Source organism: Podarcis melisellensis (genome assembly GCF_964234715.1).
Source record: "Podarcis melisellensis genome assembly, chromosome: 2".
Lineage (NCBI taxonomy): Eukaryota > Metazoa > Chordata > Lepidosauria > Squamata > Lacertidae > Podarcis > Podarcis melisellensis.
The window spans coordinates 37,602,566-37,624,624 of NC_138529.1; the positions used below are offsets into that span (position 1 = coordinate 37,602,566).

Genomic DNA, 22,059 nt, shown 5'->3' on the forward strand with positions numbered 1-22,059 from the left:
TTAGTTTCTCTGTTCAGTAGTTCAACTTCCCAGCCACTGAACACACTGCATGGCAATTGTACTATTATTGTTTGATAACTCTCCACCACATGTGAGAGAAGGGGGGTGTCAGTACACCATTGTAAATAATAATAATAATAATAATAATAATAATAATAATAATAACAACAACAACAACTTGCTGCAGATTGGGCTTCCTTACTCTGCCCCATTCAGTCATGCTGTTTCTCCTTGCCATTGACTCTTCTCTTCCCCCGTTTGTGGGCTCTGGGCTATCCTGGTTGCCTTTTTAACACTGGGATAGAGCCACAAGCAACACTGTTGTACAGGGCAGCATTATGGAGGCTACCTGAAAGACTCTCTTAACCTTCTAAGATCCAGTACCATTGTAAGTAAAATGAGAGAGCCATGTAGTACAGTCAGTGTAGAATTGTAGAATTGGTAATGTGCTTTGGTAGAATTGGTAATGTGCTTGTAGAATTGGTAGTGTGCTTTGTGGCTTGTATACAGTTATAACATGGTTAGCTGACTGTAAGTACTAAATTACAAAGCTATAGCTGTGAATGAGTAAGTCTAAGGGTTTTAATTTTATTTTATATGGTTTTTAGATCAGTCTATACCCAAAGTGAAGGCACAATCTATTTTGCTAACCATGCACAATGTATAATCTGAAAATTGTTTGTTTCAAATTGCATAATTTGAAAGTGTTTGTTGTTAATTATATATAAAACCCTGTGTTGTTTAGTATTTTTTTTTTTTGCAAAATCTCCCTCTCCATACACATGAAAGGTGCTGCCTACAGCAGTGTTTGCAAGGGGTGTGAGAGAGAGACAGTGAGAGAGAGAGTGTGTATTTTGGTTACTGAAACAAATGAGCCAATGCTACCTGGCGGAAGCCCATCAAATTTCCCATCCTGTTGAAAGTAATGAAATGTGGGTGGACAACACTTGCAGCAGGATGCAGTTGCCATCCATCTGTAGGATGTGCATCTGTATTCTGTCTCAACTAGTTACGTGCAGGGCGGTCAGGAGGCAAGTAGAGAGGGTACTGATTCACAGCCAACAGAAGCACAGACTTTCATTAAGTTTTTGTGTAAATTTTCTTGCGGCACTAGTTATGGGACTGGAAACGGAAGTGTCAACTTCATCCCTTGTGGTCTATCACAGTGGACACTAAGGCAAAATGTGCCCTCTACTTTAAAAACAACTCAAGATGAATTGTACATTTATGAGTACATTTATGAATTTTGCATTCTGTGCAGCATTCAGATATGCCGGTTCCAGCTCACTGGCTTCTCTTATTTTGACAGATGTTTTGCACACGCTTTTTAAAATTTAGAATTGGAGCCATAAGTAGTATGTGTATGGTTTTTAAAGGATGAGTGAAATTCTTATGAAGCCGAAGTTAATGTCCAATACACCATTTTGTATTTGTCCATCCCACACTAGAACTGTCAAGAAGAGGGGAAGCTGCTTTTGTTCTATATGAGATCTCCCTCGGTTCTTTAATTTCTCTCCTTTACAAGTAAAAAAGGTGCATCGTCACAGGTCTCTGAGAAGGTTGCCACTGAAAGCTAAAATTAAGCTTCTTTGTCACAATGGAAGAACCATACATACACAGATCTATTCCAAGGAATTACAGGGTATTAAGGATCAGAAGGATAATGCACATGGCCAACACATCAACCGGAGGTCAGGCACCAGATCAAATGTTCAAGGTTCATAGAGTCATAGAATTGTAGAGTTGGAAGAGACCCCAGGGGTCATCTAGTCCACCCCCTGCATTGCAGGAATCTCAGTTAAATTATACATGGCAGCTGGCCAGCCAGATGGGCGGGGTATAAATAATAAATTGTTGTTGTTGTTGTTGTTGTTGTTAAAAAACATCCAAGGAAGCAGAACCCACTACCTCTCGTGGAAGTCTGTCCCACTATTGAACAGCTGTTACTGTCAGGAAGTTATTCCTTGTGTGTAGTTGGAATCTCCTTTCTTGTAACTTGAAGCCATTGGTTCAGGTCCTACCCTCCGGAGCAGAAGAATGCAAACTTGCTCCATCTTCCATGTGGTAGCCCTTTAGATATTTGAAGATTACTATCATGCCTTCTCTCAGTCTCCCCTTTTCCAGGGTAACATACCAAACTCTCAACTATTCCTCATAATGCTTGGTTTCCAGACCCTTGATCGTCTTGGTTGTCCCCCTTTGCACACGTTCCAGCTTGTCAATATCCTTCTTAAATTGTGGTGTCCAGAACTGGGCACAGTACACCAGGTTGGGTCTGACCAAAGCAGAATAGACACTAGACTTCTGCAGGGTCTTAGCAATCGCAGCATCCTTTTCTAAGTGTTCACAGACCGACTGTTTAATTTTCTGTTCTAGGACATTTCCTGGTATCGATGTCAAGCTCACCGGTCATAGGCAAGTGCAGAGTAAGAGCCAGGCAGAAGATTTAGTTTGAAGGAAGCAGTAGAGGGCTTGATGGGTGATCATGATCAGAAGGAGCAGGAGAATAAGTAGAATGCTTGTGCAAAAAGAGAAGATGGATGGACTAATGGGCTGACCTAGCCTGCTGATTCACTCGGAGAGTCAGATGACAGTAGGCTAGGAGGTCTGCTGCTTCTTTTCAGGTTGGAATGACAGCCTAGAGGCCTGCCTTTTCTTGTCTGTGTGGCCTGTTAAGGACACAAAGTGCTGAAGGTGCAGAAGGTAAGCTGCTGAAGGCCCTGGTTTGAGATCCCCTGCTGTGCCTTACACAGTGTAGGCTTGTGAACATACCCTAAGGTGGGATTTAACTAATGAGCCCCATCAGCAGAAACCCATGCAAGGACTTCCTCTAGTGCAGCTGTGCTTTCTCCTGTCTCATGTGCCCCATTGGCTGTGGGGGAGGGTTGAGAGAACCCCCAGAACAGCATGGGAGGAAGGAGAGGGCAGATTGTTTGTTCCATCAAGTAAGCAGACATGTTTGTGTTAAGAGGGCATTCTGCTGAGTGAATTCCTCCCCACTGTATTGTCAGTTCCCTTCTTGTTATGCATGTGCACAAGGATATGATCTGTTGTTGTTTTTAACAATACATTCTAGCATCTACTTTCTACATGATATAAATAATTTCTAAGGTGTTTTCACAGCAGACTGTCAACTGAGAGTCCCCAGAGTTTTTAAGGTGGATATACTGTTGACGATTATTTTAGGTGTGTCCAGTTGACATGACATGCGGTCACCAATGAAAAGGTGGTTTTGGATTCAGAAGAAGGCAGAACAGGGATGGGGGGTTTGCTTATACGTGCTCCGCCGATGCACGCGGGGCTGGGAACAGAACCCCTGCACAAAATGGTCACTGCCTGTACTATCAAGCCCACAAAATCTTGCACGCTCATCCCATCCAACAAATACATTTTCCAGAGCCCATGCTCATAATCCCCCTCCCCCATAAATAAATATATAAAACCTATGGTTTGATGGGGGATAGGGCTGATACAGTGGTAACTCGGGTTACAGACGCTTCAGGTTACAGACTCCGCTAACCCAGAAATACTACCTCGGGTTAAGAACTTTGCTTCAGGATGAGAACAGAAATCGTGCAGCAGTGGGAGGCCCCATTAGCTAAAGTGGTACCTCAGGTTAAGAACAGTTTCAGATTAAGAACGGACCTCCAGAACGAATTAAGTTCTTGACCCGCGGTACCACTGTAGTAGGATCTGTAGTAAACAGATCTAAATATACTCGTCACTAATCAACATCGGAATGCCATTGTTCTACACCTTGCCTTTCAAAATTTCTTCATTAGCCTTACTGCAGACCACAGTTGTCAGCTCTAAGCCTGAGCATCCACTGCAGCTTTCTTTCATCCTAAGCGCCTTTCCAACTGTTTACCTTCTAAAATCCTCTTGCATGTAAAAAAGGGTTGCTTGCCTCATCCTGTCAGCTTCATTAATCCTATTATCCATTTGTCCTTTTCCATTGACTAAGGACACCCCCCCATTCCCCCCTCTCCCCTTTTGACTCCACATGTTGGCACATTGAATATTCTTCACTCATTAACTCCTTGCTGTTAATTTTAAATGGCCTGGAGAAGGGAGTTGATGATAGTAGGTCAATCTTTGCCCTGTCTTGTTCTTGACCTGAAGATGGTTCAGTATTTTGTGGGGGGGGGGATATGATTGGGCAGATGTGGCTTGTGCTTGGGACCCCAAAGGACCTGATGAGGCTTGACAACCCTTGTTGTATACTCTGTAAGTTTGTCTTAGTTTTCTTTGTTTCTTGTGCTGTAGAATCAGAGGGAAGCCAGGGTAGCGATGTTGGCCTCTGGGCATGATCCTAGCGCAGCAAAGAGCTTATTAAAAGCCAGCCACTCCCTGGAAGTGGTAGCTGCTAGGCAGACCTGCTCAACTGGGCTGTAGCTGAAGTAGAGCAGAATGTGCAGGTGCAGCAGGCATTGAATTAAACTGGAGGCAATAGAGCAAAATACCGGGATATGCAAGTTCAGGGAGTAGAGCCTTGGAGACAGGATGCTTCTTGTTTTCTTCACTAATGAATATAACTGGTCCTGGTCAAATTGATACTGGCAGCTGTTTTTCCATTGTTGGGGTGAATGTATTGTCCTCTCATCTAGCGTTGTATAATTATTATAAGCATGTAGACCAGTCACCTGATGGGTGACACCCATTAAAAGAAGATGAACGCAATAGTCATATTGGAGGCGATATAATTCCAGGCTTGATGCAACGCTGATTGTTATCATTGTTATTCTCCTAACAGTGCGGCACTTGGGATGAATTAATGCCAGCACATTTGGAGTGTCATTTGGAAATCAAAGCTGCTGTGCTTAAAAGTACACAGGTTCCACTATGTAGCTAAGGACCTGTATCACTTAAAACAAACTTTAGCTTCTGAGATTCAGTGTGCTTTGAGAAAAGGCATTCAGAATGTTTTGGTAGTCTCTGTTCTTCTCAGATGTGTCTGAGAAACGGCATCCTCTCAGAGAAAGTGTATTTTCATTAGTATAAATTCTGGAGACATGTGAAATATATTGGAAGTTCAGTTTTACAGAAGAAAATAACATTATCACAGGCATGGGACTTCTTTAGAAGAATGTAGCCATATTTCAACTTGTCTGTTCCCATATATAATCTTCTCTTGATGGTACTTTCTTACACCTTCAGATCCATTTTATACGACAGTATTACCTTGGATAAATAGCAGAAACCAGTTCAAGAACTAGCTGTACCCCTAAACTTGCAAAAAAAATTACACAATCTCTTTTCAAGTGTCCTCTCTCAGTCCTGTTTGCATAATTGCTGACTTACATTTAACACCTTTTGAGACACTCTTTTGTCCTTCCTAATGACTTCTAATCTCCAAATTTGGTGGCATTTTACAAGTCAGAGCAAGTTGGCTAGATAATACCCTTAGTTTCTAGGTAGTACAAAGGCTTTCTATTGGGGGGAAATGAAAAAAAATGTTTACATCTTGAGTCATCTTAAATTTTCTGACATGGAACATAAGAATTAAGTTGTGGATCACTTGTAGCTGGGGCTTGCTGCTGGCTGATTTGAGACTCAGTATGTTGGTCTGTTAGTGCTTTTCCTATTTAACTTTAGTTAGCAGGGTGCTTTATGCTGTAAGGACACTGAATAGGATCACTGAATTTCTTAGCCATGAAACTTGGAAATGGAGTGTTAAGAGATGCTGTGTCTCTCAAGCATGATGCTAGAGATGGCCGCCACTTCTCTTGTTGTCAGGTTGGCAAAGAATAGGCAAAACGAATATTGAACATATAGAAAAAGAAAGCAGACTGAGATGAAAGAACCACAGGGCAGGTGATAACCAGATGTTGTTGGACTGCACCTCAGCCAGCATGACCAGTGGTCTAAGACTATTTGACTTGCACAGCTAATGATCAGCAGACAAAACTAACCAAGTTACAGTTGTGTTGGTGAGGATTCTTTGCTTCCAAACTTAATTTATCCCACTTGTACTGATCAGTAAGCATTGATACACTAACTACCTATTTATGTATATGTCCTGCTCCCAATTCCTAATTACTTAGATTGGTTTCTATGTTCCATGGAAGCGGTGAAAGGAATTGTATGTTCCCCGTAATTTCAGAACTTTTACAAAGAGTGGGTGCGTATTTCTGCCACTTCATTAGGATAAATATACATACAACTTTTTTGTTCAGTAAACAGGGCATGTGGAAGGACATTTTGCTCATACAACCTTTTTTCTCTCTCTTACCACTTCTGTGAATTAGCCAACATAGCCTTTAATGAAATAGCTACAAGTTGGGAGTCTTTCCCTTTCTCCTTTTCTTTCTGTTGCACATCGTGTAAAGTTTGTCCCAGGTTCAGCACACAAGCATAGGGGTTCCCAAATTTTGGCTTGGCTTGAATTCTCTTGAAAGGATGGCTGGTTTCTTCCTGGAAGCCTCCTTTCACTTCCTCCACATTCTGCCTGCAGATAAGGAGGTTAGTTCTCTTTCATGGCCAGGGCTTTTGCTTGAAGGGAGTCACTTGTTGCTGCTGAGGAGATAAATTAATTTATGGTCCCCTGCACATGCATAAAAAGGCAGAACATTATGCCCTCTAGAAAAGCGGCCTTCCTAGATGCCAGGGGTCATACAGCAAACCTGGAAGAGATTGTATTGTACAGGATCTGAACCAAAAATGTCGTATCTGATTAGACAATCTCTATTTTAAACAAAAAAACAACAACACTTTTTGGCAGATTCACAGAACTTATTCAGCACAAGGAAGCACATTTACATGTTGCTTGCAGGAGAAAGGACTTGGCTAAATAGAATACAATGGGCGGTATTCAATTAAATCCTTTGGCTAGCACCTCAACGTTCTAGAAATTCGTTGGGGATTTTTTATTTTCCTTTTCCTTTCGTAGCTTTATTTAGAAAATGTTATAATGCTCATGGTTGACGGTTGTTCAGAAACTGAGTTAAAGAACACAAGGAAAGGGTGCTTTTCTCATTACATTAAAAAGGTCTTTCTAAACTCTATAGTGATGGAAAGGCAGAAGTTGTTTCTGTGTTTCATGGGATTCAAAGCAGAGCTTCCTGTTGCAACCTGTAGTTAATGTTAAGTTAAGGATGGTCGGATAGAACAGGTGCTCATTAATACCTCTAGGCTACACGTACAGGTGACTGCATTTTAAAAAAGAATGCTGAAACTCAACAAGTGAATCTGGATTCTGTCAGTTTTCCATGTACAATATATGCAATCTGCTAGTCACATAGTAATTCTTTTAATTTGAAAACTTGTGTTTATGATACAGTAATGTTTTTCGTTATGTCAAATTGGTTATGTATATCTTTACCACCACATAAAAAGTTAATGGTACTTTTCCAATTTTGATAATAGGAGTGTGAATTGTTCTGAAATGAACTGTGAATGTTTGAACAGTTGATTTGAGTATAACATTATTTTGAGAGGATATCACAGAGAGGCTTATCCTGGGTTAAGATCAGTTGTTGGTCTGGATACATTGCCAAGTTCAAAATAGCTAATAGCATATATTACCAAAAAAGAAAAGAAAAGAACTACACAAGCCTGGGCAAATTCATGTACATAATATATCTCAGATTTTATTTCTGTCCATCGTTCCAGCACAAAATGTGTGCATGTACACACACATTTTGACAGTGTCTTAGATAAAGGCAGTCATTCTTCTTAGTGGGCAACAACAGAATGGACTAGTGAATAAAACTTGTACTGTATGTCATGATATGTGAGAGCCAGGCCTCCAAAGCAGCTTAATTGTTAGAGCCAGCATACCTTGCTTAGCTGCTGAATGTGTTCTGGGTTATCCTAACAGCAGACCCAAAGATTCCTCAGGACTCATCCTACCTTATTTTCCTCTGATCCTTTGAACTGTCTACTGCCCATATCCTGGTGTCAGAAATTTTGTGGTACTCCTGACTAGTTATATTTGCTTAAGGCTTAAAATGCATTGCTCAGAGTACACCTAGTAAAATCCTCAGAGTTGAGTTACTGGAGTTTATTCTCCCATTATGACCCAGCCTCCTTGACCATGAGAAAATCTTCTTTCATTGGTTATAGGCAATAACCATACCAAAAGTGACACATGTTGATAAACTCTATGGCCATGTTTGGATATTTTGCTATACCATGGCTTAATGCAATGGAAATGAGCTTAGCCACCTCCCAACCTTGGGACTCTTTGCACTTTCAGTCCTGTTATCTGAAGGGAACAAAAACTATGGCTGACATTAATTATGGCTAGTTTAAAAGAAGCCACCTTCAAAACATGGTTTCTGAAGCAGGCTTGTTTAAACTAATCATACTTTATATTTAACCATAGTTTCCAGTTGGAATGATGTAGGAAGCCGTGCTTTTGCTAAAAGCAGAAGTGAAAGCTTCTGAATTGCCACTCTTGTATATATGGGAGGAGAAGAGGGGAGGGGAGAGTGCTTAAGCATGGGGGGGGGAATAACCATGCCACACTAAACCATTGTTTAACCATTGATTAAGATGAGTTCCATGCATGGCCTACATAATCAACAACTTTATTATGACATGCAATTGCTTCTTCAGAGGCCTAACCTTTTCTTGAAGTACAAAACATAGTACAGTGGTACCTCAGGTTACAGACACTTCAGGTTACAGACTCCGCTAACCCAGAAATAGTACCTCGGGTTAAGAACTTTGCTTCAGGATAAGAACAGAAATCGCATGGTGGCAGTGGGAGGCCACAATGGCTAAAGTGGTACCTCAGTTTCAGGTTAAGAACAGACCTCCAGAACGAATTAAATTCTTAACCCAAGGTACCACTGTAGCTCCTGCCTGACACCTTTCATCTGTGTTTCCCAAGATGAAGAATCGTGTAATGATCAATAGAGCTTTTCTTTCTACACTTGTTAGAAAAACCAACATTTCCCCCTCGTTTTATTTAAGTCTGAAGTGGAAAGTACAGCGTAAACAGTAATATCAGTAGCAGTAATGTTTAATCTCCACAAGAAAAAATTTACAGCAGATTTTCAAAAACTGCCTCCAGGGGCTTTTTTGTGTTCTTGTATAACCAGTTAAATCCCTTTTTTCACCAGTTTATTCAACACACTTGGGAACAAGTTAAACTACATTTTTTAAGACAGTTTTAGTGCTGTCAGGTTGTTTTATTTTCTTTCACCAAACAAAAAAGAGAATACCAAACTTTTGGTCCTGCGATGTGGTTTTCCCTTGTAGGGTAATTTTGTGCCTCTTAAAAGCAGTTTCTTCGTCCTCCTTAGAGGATGTGTTTTTTCATCTTAGGCACTTATTATCATTATCATTATTATCATTATTATTATTATCATTATTATTAATCTTACACCCCACCTTTCATCCAGGGACCTGAAGGTGGCACACCCTTCCCATTTATCCTCACAACAGCCCTGTTAGGTATGTTAAGCTGAGCAGCAGTGACTGCCCCAAGGTCACCCAGTCCTGCCTGAGTGGGGATTTGAACCCCGATCTCCCAGGCTATAGTGTGACACTCTAACCACTGCTCCACACAGCTAAAAATGACTTTTTCCAATACAGTGGTACCTCGCAAGACGAATGCCTCGTAAGACGAAAAACTCGCAAGATGAAAGAATTTTTCGTTTTTTGAGTTGCTTCACAAGACGAATTTCCCTATGGGCTTGCTTTGCAAGACAAAAACGTCTTGCAAGTTTGTTTCCTTTTGCTTAAAACCGTTAATACCCAGGGAATCCATGCTTCGCAAGACGAAAAATTCGCAAGACAAAAAAACTTGCAGAACGAATTAATTTCGTCTTGCGAGTTACCACTGTACTGAATTAGTACTAGCCCTGTTCTGTGACAATAAAGCATTATTCTGCACCAGTGCAAATAACAGATCTGTGGCAGCTGATTCTATTCAAGCCTTTTCCAATTTTCTGCTATTGTCTTTCCTGCTGGTCGGAAGAGTTGGGGGAGATTACTTATCCTTGAAAAGGACTGTCTTTGCATCAAATTTTGAGTGCACTGTTACATGTTAAAAATATTACATGTGTCATGAAGAACTCCTCTACACTATGTGATACCATAGGCATTTGCTGGTTCATACTCGTAAGCCATGTGATGCAAAGGATCAAAGCCATGTGATCTCTAAAGTTACTACAAGCTAACACCTTAAAAAAGTAGGACCACAGGGAATAATGCAAGAGTACAGTGATTTGTATTAATTCCCAGACATGAATGCTCGACTTAATGGTGTCAAAGTTGATAGAGAGGCTAATAAAACAAAAACAAAAAACCTTGATATACAGTGCTTTCAAGTTTCAAAAGTGCTTCACATAGTTGCAGTCAATAGGATAGCGGTATTACCCCTTCATTTCAGATTTGAGGACTGCGAGAGGGCAGCTTGCCTAAGGCTGTCTATTGAGATCATTGCATAGGTGGGATTCCAACCAGAGATTTTCCAGTTTGTGGCTTAAACTGCAGTCCTAACTCCACCTACCTGGTAGTAAGCTCCACTGAATTTAGTAGGAAGAAGGCATTGTACAGTCGGATTGCACTGTGAAGTCTCTGAGCCACTATACCACATCACACCACATCTCTTCCTGCTTGGCAGGGGGTTGGACTCAATGGCCCTTGTGGTCTCTTCCAACTCTATGATTCTGTGAGGAAGTTCCCAATTTTAATTGAACACATTACAAGCCTGTGTTGTGTACTTTCTGTGTTTTGTGTTGTGCTGGCATCATCTGCCTTGAGAGACAGTGCAGTGTGTCGTGTGTGTGTGTGTGTGTGTGTAGGGTGGACAAACTAGCCTAGAAGGGGCATGAAGTGTCCTCCATCAGAATGTGTACCTCCTAAAACAGAAATACTTGAAGCTTATGCCTCTTCCCCCCCCTCCCCGGCCCTCACCTGTTCACCACAGAAAGAAGGGGAAGTATAAGAGTTAAGTGACTTTTATTTCCCCTGCAGGCTGTTATTTCTGTAGGCTACAGCAGTTGATTAAATTACATACTGTTCAGTAAGCAGTATGTTTGAACTATATTACCTGACTGGCAGATGCCAAGAGAAAGCCTTGTAGGGAAACCTGTGCGGTTGGTAGGTTTTGGCATCGGACCATTGGAACTGTGTGAAAGGTTTAATTTAGAAGCTTCCTCAGCCTCGCCAAAAAAGAAAAAGAAAAGAAAAACTGTAAGACCGTAGGGTTGCTGTTTAGTGTATTTGCTGTTGTCTTGTCCTTAGTTTCATTGTGTTACACACCCCTTATATAATTTCAACCTTTTGTGCACGATTCCTTAAAATTAGAATGAAATACAGGGGGTGGTTTGAAAGCCAGTTATTACATTTTTTTTATTGCTATCTAGTTCCTCTTTAGCAATAATAATAATAATGGCACATTCTATTTCTTTTTTATTGCTATCTAATTCCTCTTTGAGTTACACTGGTGGCACTGTGGTCTAAACATAAGAAGGTTGGCAGTGCGAATCCCCGCGACGGGGTGAGCTCCCAGAGTCGTCCCGATCAATAGTAGGAAATCCATGGACCATATCCTGCCCACCAGGCTGTTGCAAGTAGCCCACCAGCCCCTGGCAAGATTTGGGTGCCTCTTCACTCCATCTCAGCATTGGGCTGAGAAGAGAGATTTGAACCTTAGCTCTGCACAGTAATGGGCAATATGAAATGCTTTCTTTGGTCTGCCCTGAGTCAGCTTCAGATCAGGCTCATTATAAAGCAGTTTTGCACATTGAACTGATAAATAATAATAAGTATATGCTTTTGAGGAAACGAGAAGTTACCAGTTTGATTTGATGAGAAAATTTGAACAGATACTTAGCTCGCACTAAAATGAACCAGATCCAAAAGTACTTAACTTTGGCCAAACTGTGCACTACATGCATCTAGCAACTATTAGAGCAGGAATGGGGAACTGGATGTGGATTGTAGGCCTGAGCATCATCTCACCCACCGCTTACAGACCATGTGTCCTTTTTTTCTTGTATGGCTCTTGCACCAACAATCAATTGATCTTTACATTTTCACAAGCAAAGTGCTATCTGTAAAGTTTTGCAGCACTGCCAGTCAGCTCATTGGTGGTGTCTGCAACCCCCCCCCCAACCTTTTGGTTTGGCCAAGTCTCGCCAACACCAGTAGAAGGTGGGTCAAGTGCAGAATATGCTAACTGCATCTCAAGAGGGAGCAAGATGTACTCTGCTTGAGGAAGGGAGTTAAGTAAAGCCTCTCTTATGCAATAAAACTAGACAGATAATAGGCTAGAAAGAAAGGTTCTTCAATCAAACTTTAATCTTAATGTTATTGTAGCATTAGAATTTTATCTGTGTTGAGATAACTGTAACTATTGTTTGAATCATTTAATCAGTAAATACAGCATGCAGCCCAATCTACTGCATGTTAACAGACACTGAGTTCAGTGGGGCTCACTCCCAAGGACTTCTGAGTAATAATGCTTTGGCTTGCAATGCAAAAGGCTCTTAACTCTTGTATGGACAGCTGTGGGAATCAGAAATACAAAGCTTGGTTGAATGCCATTAACTTCTTTTTAATGGCATTTACATGAATTTGGCAGGTTTCAAGATACAGTGGATAGAATATATTGTGTATCTATTCTGAAATGAGGTCCCCTAAATGTAAACAAAACACAAGACAAAGCATTCAGATATCACAATAAACAATGGTTTACCATGATGTCTGAACGCAGCCACTGAGTCAATTCTTGGGTAATCTTGACTTCTGAGATCAGGTTTTCTGATTGTTTTAATGATTTTTCTTGTTTTAGCCATAATTGAAAAACTACCTTTGTAAAGAATAGAAACTCAAAGCATATTGTCCCCTGAAGCTGTAGTTGTTTTCCATCCAGGTCTGAGCTGCCTTGTAGAAAGCCCAGGTACTGCTAGCTGAGCTTCCATGCTATTCTACATAAGCACTCATTCAGACCTTCAACATATAGGGAAAATAGGCTCAGGAAAGCTCCCCTATCCCTTGCAGCAATGCTTGGAATTTCTCAATTAGAAAACAAAAACGACGCAATTTTATTTCAATGATTATGTGCACTTCATCCCTTCCAGCACCTGAATGAGCGTTTCCCACTTGTTGAGGTGTTTGTTGCTGCAGTTTTTGTTTAAGTTTCCCTCTAATAGCAAGGCAGTTCTTAACGCCTTCTTCCTCCATTTTGTTTGTACTGTCTCTCCCCACTGATGCAGGATGAGGCTACAGGGAACAAAAGCATCTCAGATGGAACTTGCCCCTTTGCTACAGAACTGTCACCACCTGCACAAATCATTCACCAACTGTCCTTATTCCTCTCTCATTGAATGACTTCCATGCAATTTATTTTTTCTTATTTCAAAAATTCTCCACAGTTGTTCCTGTGATTTTAAAAGGACTGAGCTATGATGAGAAGCGAGGAGCTTGCAGTGTCGGCTCTAACGTTCGGGATTCTGCTTGTTATGTATGTTGGGCTTTTGCTCGTGCCTATGACCCCTTAGAACTGAGACCATTTGTCAATCAGATTTCAAGGTAAGTAACTACAGTGAAATGCTTGGTTTATCTGTTTCATATAGGTGGGGCAGATTTCAGAAAATGAACTATGGAATAAATTTGCATTTCAGTAGTGCTTACAAGTCAATACAGTATAAACAAAAACAGTCCCCTACCACTTTCAAAATAATTTGGTAAAACTGGAACCTGTTATTGTTACATGTCTGTCTCGGAAATCATTTTATTCTACCATTGAATGAATGTATCTAGTCTGCTCTGCTTGTGTGTTTTTTTAATTGTTTTTTGGGTTTATGATGTTTTAAATTTATATTGTATTATATTTGGGGGGGGGGTTGTTTTATTTTTCCTTACCTTTGTATACTGCTCTGGTGTCTTTGTAGATGAAACGTTGCCTAGGAAGCATTTTTAATAAGTAAATGTTATTCTTCTGGGGGCAATTTTTAAAAGTTTTGGATCATGCACGTCAACTCTGTGAGAAACATCATTTTTTTGCTTCTTTTGAATACTTAAAGAAGAATTCACCCCAAGCAATCTTAGCTGAAGAAATGTCACAAGATCTCCAATCAATGGAACATGTGTTTACACAGTTGTTATGTAATCAATTTTTTAGCCAGAGTCTAAAGATATTGGTGGCAACTTGGTGTTTAGCTACAAATCTTCCATCTTGGCAGTGCACTAGTTGAAAATACTTCAACATCCTATTTCTGAGAAATACATTTCTTCTAATGAGGCCCTAAAGCTGTGTGTTTATCTGTCTTTTCCTCCCGGAATAATGTAGTGTGGGAGCAATGAAGCTCTATGCTGAGAATCAGGAACTTTCACAGGATGACACACAGTTTCACCTGTATTAGCACACCTTGGTTTACAGCCAGAAACACTAATCATATGCCTTTACTTTCTTGTCTCTTCAGTTCTAACTTTAGGTGTGTCACTCATTCTGACCGAGAAGAGTCATATATTTAGCCAGAAACAAATTCTGCTACCTTTCAAAATTGAATAATTTGGTATCTTGAAATAGGCTGAACTTCATTGTATAGTTCGCATGTAACTCTCTCTGAAAGTAAACTTAAGGGATATAGGCATGGAGATGGGCTTAATTTGTACAGTTATTGAGATCTATTGTGTCCCTTCGAGATTTTGCAACATATTAATCTTGCAAATGTCCTCATGCCTTCTTGCCTCAGTTATTAATTGGAATAATTGGAAGAAATTTTGCGGTGCACATCAGGTCATAGAATAGTACACCTGCAATTTTTAATTTGCTGCTCATGTACAGTATGCAACATTTTACTGAAATAATGCTTTCATGGTTACATGATGTGATCTTCTAGGACTTTGCATTCTGTGGCAGCAGTTCTGTGTCATAGTAAGCTGCTGTTGCTTCATTTCTCCCCTAGGGTGAGCAGCAGCAACAAACCAAAATCCCTGGTTTAGCATACACTGGAACCAGGGATTTGAAGCAAAGGTTTGTTTGAGCAAAACAAATTATGAATCCTCAGTCTGGACATATCCCTAAGCCAGGATCATGTACTGTTGCTCCTACTTGCACTCGGGCAAGAACAAAGTGTTACTGATCTCTGTACTTGTGGGAAAAAGGAAATTGTAGACAGGTAAAATTCAGAAATGCTGCTTTCCCCAATCTGGCGCCCTCTAGTTGTTTTGGTTAATCAATTTAGGCTGTTCCTTATAATCATGCAGTTGTATACCAAATAGCATAATGTTTTTTGAAATGCTCCTGCGCAGGAAGCTAGGTTTGTTGTATGCTGGGTTTCTATAAATCTTAAAAGATCCTTAAAAATTATGTTTAGTTGAATCACTAGATAATTGTATTGTTGTGTTGCTAATGAAAAGGGGGTCTACTGTTGTGAAGACATGAATGCTCTTCCTTTACTTACGCTTGAGAACAGTACTAACCCGCAGCTCAGAAGAAATTGATGACACTGTGGGAGTGCAGGCAGTTTAGTCTTCCCTGGAGTCGTGCCTGGTGAGAAGAAAAGAAAGGTGTGGCTCTTAGGTAAATGGAGCCACTTGACTCTGGGGCAAGATTAACCTGCAGAATCAGGAAATATGAATATTGCTCAGAGCTACATCTTGTGCTCTGATGAAATGTTGAGAATAACCTGTACATGAGGAATATGATTTGTTGTCTGACTAGTTCGTGCTAAAAGTAATATCTGTTACATATTGGGTAACATATTTGCACTCTCAGACTCCATTTTTCACAACGTGTGTGTCTGGCTTTTGTTGCAGAAATAAGGATTTGTGGCAGTAGTTCAGTGAGGCCTTTTAACATTGCGTCTCTTCTTGCCTACTCATAGTTCTGTCATAATGACTTTGGCATTGCTTTTGACCCCAGTGGCTCCTTTGTACACCCAAGTAAGCAAACCTGTAAAGATCATGACTGTCTCCAAGAGCAAATGAGGGCAAGTGTGCTTCCACTTGGCAAACTGTAATGTGAGTGGTTACCAACAGAGAGAAACAGAGAACCTTCTGTTCAAGGATTAATACCAGAAATGGTGTTAATACTCGCTGTAACTGATGGTGAGTTTGGTGCCCAACAGGATTGCTCTTTTTCAGGGGCTTCGGCCAGCATGGAGACTTGCATGATACCTTTGAAAAAAATTCTCACCCTTCCAAAACCACTTCCACTATTAGAGCTCAGAATTGAGACTGGCTGGTTGCCAGCATTGAACCTGAGCATTTTATTGCTGCATAGCCTGAGAAGCAACATGTGCATCTCCCTGATGCTAATGTACACTTCCAGGATAATATGAATGGTGCTAAATGAATGGTCGGGATCAAGCAGGCCAGCTCCCTCTTTCTCCATGTTCCTCTTCATCTGTCATCTTTGGCATTCCAGGGTTCAGCTGTCCTAAACCATAAAACTAAACACAGAATAATCAAATATATTCATTTCCGTAAATATATACCCTGCTGTTCTTCTCAAACCAAGTCCATATAATAGAAACAGCAGTGATTCCTAAAAAGAAGAAATAACCTTCACTGAAACCACAGCAAAGCAGTAAATATAAAACCCAGCTATCCCAAAGGTGTTTTGTTTTTTTGAAAAGCCATATGTTTGCCTAAACACCTGTGTCAAGAGTCAGATAAGCCTCCTTGGGCTGGGCATTTCTTAAGACTCACGCTACCACAGAGAAGGTTCTGCAACTTGTGGACACCCACACAGCACATAAGTTCTTCTCAGTAGGGAAGACAGAAATGTTTCTCACTTCCTTCTTTTTGTGTAGCAAGGCAGTGCCTGGCTTGGAAAACCACACCTAGTCCTGCCTCTTCTTTTGTCAGAATAGTGGAGGTGAAGGAAGTAGGGGGACAGGACCGAAACTTTCGATTGCTTGCCCTGCCCTGCCTTTTAAACTTGTTGGGGCTTAAATATACAAAATGGAAACAGTGACACCAACTTTTGTTTAGTGAAAGGGTGTGCAACTAAACAGATTGCAGTGGAAAGTGGGCAGATATTTCCTGGCTTTGAATGTTACTGTGTTCAGTAGCAGTGGCACCTAATTTACAAGCTAGAAGGCTATTTAACTTACATATCTAATTTTTATGAAATAATCTGCATCATCATGTACAAGCTCCTTGCTGACTGAACTTTTGAACTACGTTAGATACCCAGATATTTAGCTTCACAGTATGAACCCAAATTTCCATGACTTTTTGTTCACTGTGTTCCATCCAAGAGTCATAGTACTATGAGCTCCAGGACCTTGATTTAGTGAAATTTAAGATGGCTGTCTTAGATTTACTTCCGCATCCATGAAAATTAGATTTGTTGGAAAAACGTTTTTCAGTAATATGATATTTACCCACAAACAGCATTCATTGCCAACCCTCATTGTGGAGGTTTCAGTATACCTTTTTTGTCTCTTGAGTTATGCAAAGCAAATATAATGTCATAACAAAAGTTTTAATATGCTTTAGGATACTACATAAGAAGTATCATTGACACTTGAAAGAGTGAGCCATTCTTTGCCATACCTGTTGGAAATCAGATGCAATTAACTCCTGATATGTCAAAACATGTTTTATTCCTTTCTTGTGAAAGAAATCCCACTTTGGCTGTTCCATTATGTTGGGAAATCCTGGTGGAGTCTCATGTAAACTCCCTTAATAGAAGGGAGGTGATAGCTTAATCAGATGCTGTAAGCATGGGTTCATGGTGTAATTGCTCATTAGTGCATCACAATGCTTTCCTTGCGTGACTATGAACCTTCTGCCTGGTATTGTGGATTTTGTGGAGAGCCCACCTCCCCTTCTTGCCCCTAATTATAGTACCTGCTTAATGACCAAGAGGACGCAGGTGGCGCTGTGGGTTAAACCACAGAGCCTAGGACTTGCCGATCAGAAGGTCAGCGGTTTGAATCCCCACAACGGGGTGAGCTCCCATTGCTCGGTCCCTGCTCCTGCCAACCTAGCAGTTCATAGAATCATAGAATCATAGAGTTGGAAGAGACCACAAGGGCCATCGAGTCCAACCCCCTGCCAAGCAGGAAACACCATCAGAGCACTCTAGACATATGGTTGTCAAGCCTCTGCTTGAAGACCTCCAAAGAAGTTCGAAAGCAGGAAGGTAAACGGGAAGGTAAACTGTGTTTCCCTGCGCTGCTCTGGTTTGCCAGAAATGGCTTAGTCATGCTGGCCACATGACCTGGAAGCTGTACTCCGGCTCCCTCGGCCAATAAAGCGAGATGAGCACCGCAACCCCAGAGTCGGTCACGACTGGACCTAATGGTCAGGGGTCCCTTTGCCTTTACCTTAATGACCAAGTGCCAGTTTTGACTTAATTGACAATACAAAAGATAACATAGTACTTGGCAATTCCACAACAGGCAGAAACCTAGTCCTCTCCCTCAATATTTGAAGAACTAGTAAAAAAAAGATTTATTGGCTCTGTTAACCAGCATCTAAAATAGGACCTAATGGGTTGGTGGTGATTGCAGGCTACAAATTGTCACTTCTCTGCATCTGGGCCTCCTTTCATGATGCACCAAAGGCAGGCTAGAAACTATTTGCTCTGGTCTACCCAGTGCAAAAGTTGCCGACCTTGTTATAAGCAGTGAGGTTCCACAGAGGGTTGGGATGTACTAGCTGTCCTGGTGATGATCACTCAGATCAGGTTGCCTCTGGTCATGTCACTTGTGAACATCTCCCTGCCCCACACTGCGGGTACAAAGGGGAGTTTCCGTCCAGCCAGAGGGAGATTAAGTATGCTTGCCAAGGTTATTAATAAATGTTGTACAGCATTGTAGAATAGACCCTTCTAATTACATTGTGGCCCATTTCTTCATTGTTGCTGTAGTGTGCCTTAAACTATGTAATGAGATTTGTATATCCAGACAGATCTCAGTCAAATAGTGGTGGTGCCCCCAGAATATGGAAAGTACAGAAAATACAGAATACAGGAAATATTCTTCCAAGGAACTTTAAGTACATAAAGCTGTAGCCTCTGGGTTGTATACAGCTAAGTAATACTCAAGAGTAGACCTATCAATATTAATGAACCTTAAGTTAACGTTAAGTTAGTCATGTCCATTAGCTTCAGTGTATTTACGCTGCATAGGAGTAGCATTGGATACAACCCTTGAGTGGTGTACATTATGGCTACAAAGGATACAATAATGAAAAATGAAGCAGAAGATTAAAAAAAAAAAAAACTTGCTCAAAATGTCTGCTGAATGAAAAGTTTGTCACCAAGCACCAGAGGTTCAACAGGGAAGGGGGGCTGCCTGATCTCAGCTACTCGTGATAATGAATGCCTGACTTTGCAGTGGCCTGAGTGTTAAAAAAAATACACTGAAATTCTTACGATTGTCAATTATTCTTATATATTCCTTCTTTCTGTCTTCAGTGCCCTGGTTATAACTGCTATATTTGACCGTGATATTAATTGCAGAAGAGCTGCCTCGGTAGGTTGTGAGTTTGCAATATGTTCTAAATGTTTCTGATACTTTATGACACTACTGTGGCCTTTTTGAGCCGTGCAGTTTACTGGTAGGGAGCTTTTTCTAACATGCAATATCAGTTTGTTAAAGGTTTTATATAATTACTTTCCAATCAGAAAGAAATTACCCCCCCCCTTTTTTCTGTCTGTCAGATTGTAGCTTAACTCAGGTTCTGAGTGTACAAATCTTAAGGTGATTTCTAGTTTAAATATTTTCGTATATCTGGATTATATGGATTTTTATGTTTCCAGTTGAAATAAGCTGCCCACATTTGGCCTGTGCAGGTGTTCTACATTTTAAAGCTGTTTTTCTACCTTTCCTACATGGCTGCCATACATAACATACATTTATTTGTATGCTGCCTTTCCACAGTTCAAACCATCCTCAAGGCAGATCCTAACATGAGGGGAATACATAACTACAACATAACAAAAGTAGTAATGAACAATAAATACAACCCTCAGAAATACACAACCAAACTGAACAATTTCCACATAAATCTCAACAAGATCGAAAATAAAGATGAAAATAAAGCCAACAGCACCACCACCACAACAAACCCCCTCCGAAAACCCCAGCCCAGTACCCTTGACTTTCTCTTTTCCCCAACCTTGTATCCACAAATGGAGAAGGCTGAGGCCATTTTCATGACCTAATGTTTATTCTGTCTCATCTCACAATGGCTATTTTCTCCTCTTGTTTCCTGCTCCCCCCCCCCCCTCTCTCTCTCTCTCTCTCTCTCTCTCTCTCTCTCTCTCTCTGTTTACAGTGTGACAAGCAGTGACACTGGGGGCAGGAGGTGCAGTGGGGGGGGCGAGGTTACCATTGGCTCTGGGAGGGTATCCCTTCCTACACAACAAAAGTGACCCTCTCACAGGGACAGCTCCTACAGATGCCTGGCTCAGTCGTCGTCCCCCCCGCCTCTCTCTGTGTGTGTGAGACACACACACAATCTCAGGATTCAACTGCCCCTCAACAATCCCCTTCTTCCTCTCTTCCTCCTCCTGGGCTGTGGCCAGAGACCCTCCAGCTGCAGCCGGCCAGGGTTGGGAGGGGCAGCAGCAGCAACAGCAGCAGGTGCAGACAGCAGCAAAGATGGCAGCAGGCAGCTTGAAATGGCCAAATGTCATATGCAGGAGTCCACAACCATTGTGGCCGAGTGCTTCTTCTCCAGGTTGTACTGTATCTCATAGCTTGAGGATCAGAAACCTTAATTGAAGAAATCAGACTCCAGCATTTTAATCATACAGATTATTCCACGATGGGTTATGCTGCAATCATAGCTGCAGGCTAACACTGCGCACAGACTGCCTTTCATGTCCAACCCTACTGGCACTCCTTTTTGCAACAAAGAATTGTATGAGATTGAAAGCTTGTAACACTTATAAATATATTCTATGAGATTGAAAACTCCAACTGCATGTATGTGTATAAATTAATAAAATATGTCAAAGTAGTTTTCACTTTCATATAATTTTTTGTTGCTAAAAGGATTGCCAGTAGTTCCTGCTTATAAAGGCTATGGATATAGCAGTCTCAGCTTTTCCTCTATAAGATGGAAATAATAGTCTATCTCACCTGGCTGTTGCAAGACAAACAAAGCAGACTATACACTTTGCACATGTAAAAAGAAATGCTATATATAGCATAAACATTTCAATTTTTTTCCTGTAAACTAAAGCCAAGCACTTTTAAGAGAAGACATTGCCAGCCACTTTGTACCAATGAATTCTATAGACTTCCCTCTAAGAAACTGGACCTTTCAATCTCATACAGTTCTTTAAAATACATATGAAACTTTCTTAGTTATTTTAAAAACTAGATCCTCTTTGCTATCAGACCATCATTGGGATCCTGCAAGACCATGCATGGACCAAGGACCACTTGCTTTTCCATAGTGCAAGCACCTATTCAACTATTGTTAAACAGCCACTCGACTCAAGGGGAGGAACTGAGTGTAGCACTAAGGAGTTTGTTCCATCACTGCAAGCATTTTAGCTTGTCAGGGCGATGAGGGTATCCCTCACTCTGTCTCATCCTCACCAACAATAGGTGTAGCTGTGCATATGTAATGCTTCTGTGTGCGCACACATGAGTGGAAGGGGAGAGGAAATAGAGGCTTTACCTCCTTGCACCAACTGTGTGCATATTCATTTGCATGTTATGTATGTCAGTTTGCATGAATCCTTGGAGTAGGTAGAGATCCATCCCTCTGGCTTCTTTCCTACCTTTGTGAAGTTAACACAGATCCTCTTTTGTCAGTGGCACAACAAGTGCAGAGTGGCTCTGTGTTAGACATGGCACTCTGCACTTCTGTCTTTTCTCTGATGATTTCCCCATTTCTATCTCTTTTCTACTTTGTCTGTGACAGTTAAGAATTATGATAGCCATGCTATTTGACTGTAAGGCATCCAGCCAAGGCCAACAGACAAATTAAAACTCTGTGTGATTCTTTGTGATTATGGCTCGGATTTAAAGATCCTGTTTAGGTGGGCATATTCCCAGCAAGCTTTCAGGGTTTTTTTGCCTACTTCACATTGCTCTTGTAGCACATTATGCTGAAAGCTGCCCTTAGCAGCTTTGGATGCAGCTTGTTGACAACCATAGGGAGGTTTCTATAAGGAGA

The 22,059-nt window shown here is 41.0% G+C and overlaps 1 protein-coding gene across 1 annotated transcript in view; it reads left to right on the forward strand.

The window, feature by feature from the left end:
* TBCD (tubulin folding cofactor D) overlaps nt 1-22,059 on the forward strand; it is a 118,328-nt gene that overhangs the window by 43,592 nt on the left and 52,677 nt on the right. The window contains exons 14-15 of the mRNA XM_081895015.1: nt 13,335-13,491; nt 19,340-19,397. Coding sequence (XP_081751141.1) covers nt 13,335-13,491; nt 19,340-19,397 — 215 coding nt within the window. The remainder of the gene's footprint in view (nt 1-13,334; nt 13,492-19,339; nt 19,398-22,059) is intronic.